At 40.0% G+C, this 2,942-nt stretch overlaps 1 protein-coding gene across 1 annotated transcript; it reads right to left on the bottom strand.

Annotated features, from left to right (window-relative positions):
* Positions 1-581: 581 nt before the first annotated feature.
* On the bottom strand, positions 582-1,934 carry LOC141601842 (uncharacterized). The gene is made up of 3 exons (XM_074422148.1): positions 1,394-1,934; positions 1,133-1,321; positions 582-988 (listed from the first exon to the last, which is right to left on the bottom strand). Exons 1-3 carry the CDS (start codon positions 1,932-1,934, stop codon positions 582-584), a joined length of 1,137 nt encoding a protein of 378 aa, XP_074278249.1.
* Positions 1,935-2,942: the final 1,008 nt, after the last annotated feature.

Here is a 2,942-nt window from a genome sequence, read left to right as displayed (position 1 = left end):
TATTTGAACTCAAATTTATAACTTTTGTGCCCATTCCCTTTTTGTTGACAAAATGTGATAGAAGTGGAAAATGGTTGCATGGTTTCAAGGGTCACCTTGGAATAAACGGTAGCCAAGAAGTCATCACATCACAAGGTACTCTTGACTAGGCCTTAATGCATGGGTCAAAGGATACTAACATGACACATCCTAGGGTGTTTTAGAGGTATTCTAATGAGCAAAGTCTCAAGAAGAAAAAGTATCTACAAGGGCCTTATATATACACTTGTCAAGTTTCCCAAATAGATGTTTTCACAAAATTACTTCTAAAATGCAACTACATGCCATGATGCAACTAACATTTATACAACCTAATGCATATGCTTCTATCAACTAGTATGCCATATAAACAACATGCAACTCTTAAGATCACATTGGTTTATACCGCATCAATCAAAATAAACCCACATAGTCATTAACATAGAGAGGAAAAAAGAAATTGGAAAGGTCATACCATGTGGTCTTCATATTCATAAAGAAAAGAAATTACAATTGGTTTTTGCAAAAGCTATCCAGTAGAGGAGCATACTAACTATACAATCTCAAGTACATATACTCTCCTCTATAAGATGATATTGATAATGGTTTTTCCACATTAACATTCTAATAATGACAAAAAAATTTATCCTCCTAACAATCCAAGTAACTGGACGAGTATGTCCTTGAAAAATCCGTGCATTTCGTTCAGTCCAGAGCTGATGAACAGAGGCTGCAAGGGAAACATCAAACCATGCTTTCTGCCAGTCCCTAATTCCTTTGTTACGACAAGTCAATTCAGCTTCTAGAGAAGCACCAACATGAGTGTGACCCATCCATAACAGTAACTGGTGCCAAACAGATGCAGAAAAGGAACAATTGAAGAACAGATGGGCTTGAGATTCCTCCTCATGCTCACATAAGGAGCATCTAGTAGCAAACTGCATACCCCTAAGCTTGAGGTTATCAATTGCTGCCAAATGGTTCTAAACAGCAAGGGAGCAAATAATCCTATGACTAGGAACAATTCGAGTATGTAAGAGCCCGTTAGTCCATAAACCAGCAGCATGGGCATTCCTAAAAAATCCATAAAACTGCTACAAAATGAGCTTAGAACCAGACATCCATCCTTGTAACATATGCTGAGCATGAGAAATAGAGCCAGCTAATTCAACTAATCTGTCTCGAGCAGCCAAAATCCCTTTGATACTAGATGGAAAATGAACCTTAGAAGAGATATGCGAGATATCTTCATGCTTGAGAATATGTTTCTGCACCCATCTAGCCCATAAGCCCTGATCAGATTCTGAGATAGACCAGATCCATTTGCACAAGAGAGAATAATTTCAAGCTTCCAAATCTTTAATGTTAAACCCACCTGGGGACCATGGAGAAGAAATCTGATACCAGCTTTTAAAGACCATCTTTCTGCTGCCCATAGGAATCCCCCATAATAAGGTTTTACAAAGTTTATTTATATGTGCAGTAATAGTTCGAGGATGAAGAACAGTAGAGCACAAAAAATTTTCAAGCCCAAACACAATTGAATTGATCAGCTGTAATTTGCCAGCATAGGACAGGAAGCAATTGGACCAGTGATCCATAGCTTGCTGAATCTTGATAATAAAAGAGTCAAACATTTCACTAGTTAGTCTGGATGTGTTTAAGGGGAGGCCAAAATACTTGAAAGGAAATTCTCCTTCAGAGAACCCAGTAGAACTCAGGATGAGCTCCTTAATAGTTTCAGAAACTCCACCAAAGTAAATATTAGTCTTCTCAGAGTTAGCATGTAATTCAGAGAGGAGGGCAAATTCATGGAGAGTCTCAGAAATAGCAGAACCAGATGGAACATCACCTCTAATGAAAACCATTAGATAATCAGCAAATATAAGATGGGTGAGCTGAGTACTGCTACGCATGGGTTGAAAGGAGACATTAGGCTTGGCACATATTCTTCTAAGATACCGAGATAGAATTTTCACCCCCAAGACAAAGTTAGAAAAGCATGAAATATTCCTTAATTTTTACAAGGACACCTCTAGAGTGGAAAAATAAATTAATCATCACCTTGATGTTCCTAAGGTGGAAAAATAGTCCTTAATTTATACAAGGACACCTTTAGAGTTTGTAACAATTAACCATTAACTAAGTTAGAAAAGCATGAAATATTTGACATGAAAAATGAGGGGGAATAGAAGAGTTTCACCTAGGCCATGGTGGGTGCCTCATGCCCGCTCCACCAAGCTCATGAACATCATCATTAGTTACCATCATCCCCTCCAAGATCACTATCCCATTGTGCTCGGGATTCATCGCTCTCATAGAAATCCATAAATTCGTCTTCGACGCTATTCACCTCTACCATATCACCGCCACTTGACCCCGCTCCTTCTCCTTCTCCTTCTCCATGTCCATGGGCTCCACCGTTGGGATGCTCCGAGTTGGGAAATAGAATCTTCATTTGGGCCCAAGAGGGAAGCATTCCTTCTTCACTAATGTGCCCTTGATGAGCCAGTCGATGGAATTGCGGATAGAGAGCATAATAGTTGGATACTCTAGCTTCATATTCCTCGCGGTGAAAATCTTCGAATAGACCCGTTACAAAGTCATCTCTAGGAAGGATGAAGGGATTTGGGTGATTGTAAGGTTGATATGGAAAGGGGTAAGGCGGGATAGAAACTTTTCCTTGATCATTCGCTTGAGGCTCATTTTGTTGAGGTTGGGTAGGAGGTGGGGTTCGATTCGCTTGGCTTGGACGAGTTGGCACATGGTAAGATGGTACTTGTGAAAGGGGACCCCTTCTAGATGATACCCTTGTTAAACCTTCCATCGGGAGAAAAATGGGGTGCTCCCCTTGGTGAGCCACTTGATCTTTCGCTCATAACCTTCAAAGATGATCCAATGGTAGTGTCGCAAGATTAACATCT

The sequence above is a fragment of the Silene latifolia genome, chromosome 9 (assembly GCF_048544455.1).
Source record: "Silene latifolia isolate original U9 population chromosome 9, ASM4854445v1, whole genome shotgun sequence".
NCBI lineage: Eukaryota > Viridiplantae > Streptophyta > Magnoliopsida > Caryophyllales > Caryophyllaceae > Silene > Silene latifolia.
The sequence above is the reverse complement of the archived record's forward strand: the minus strand, read 5'-3'. Positions and strand labels throughout refer to the sequence as shown.

Bases quoted from the DNA above. Each gene is read 5' to 3' on its own strand.
- LOC141601842 (XM_074422148.1), bottom strand. From the start codon at position 1,934: ATGCGTAGCAGTACTCAGCTCACCCATCTTATATTTGCTGATTATCTA. The intron at 1,322-1,393 runs GTGGGTTTAACA...GGTCTATCTCAG, and splicing joins TTCTTCTCCATGGTCCCCAG to AATCTGATCAGGGCTTATGG. The intron at 989-1,132 runs GTTCTAAGCTCA...ACCATTTGGCAG, and splicing joins GTTACAAGGATGGATGTCTG to CAATTGATAACCTCAAGCTT.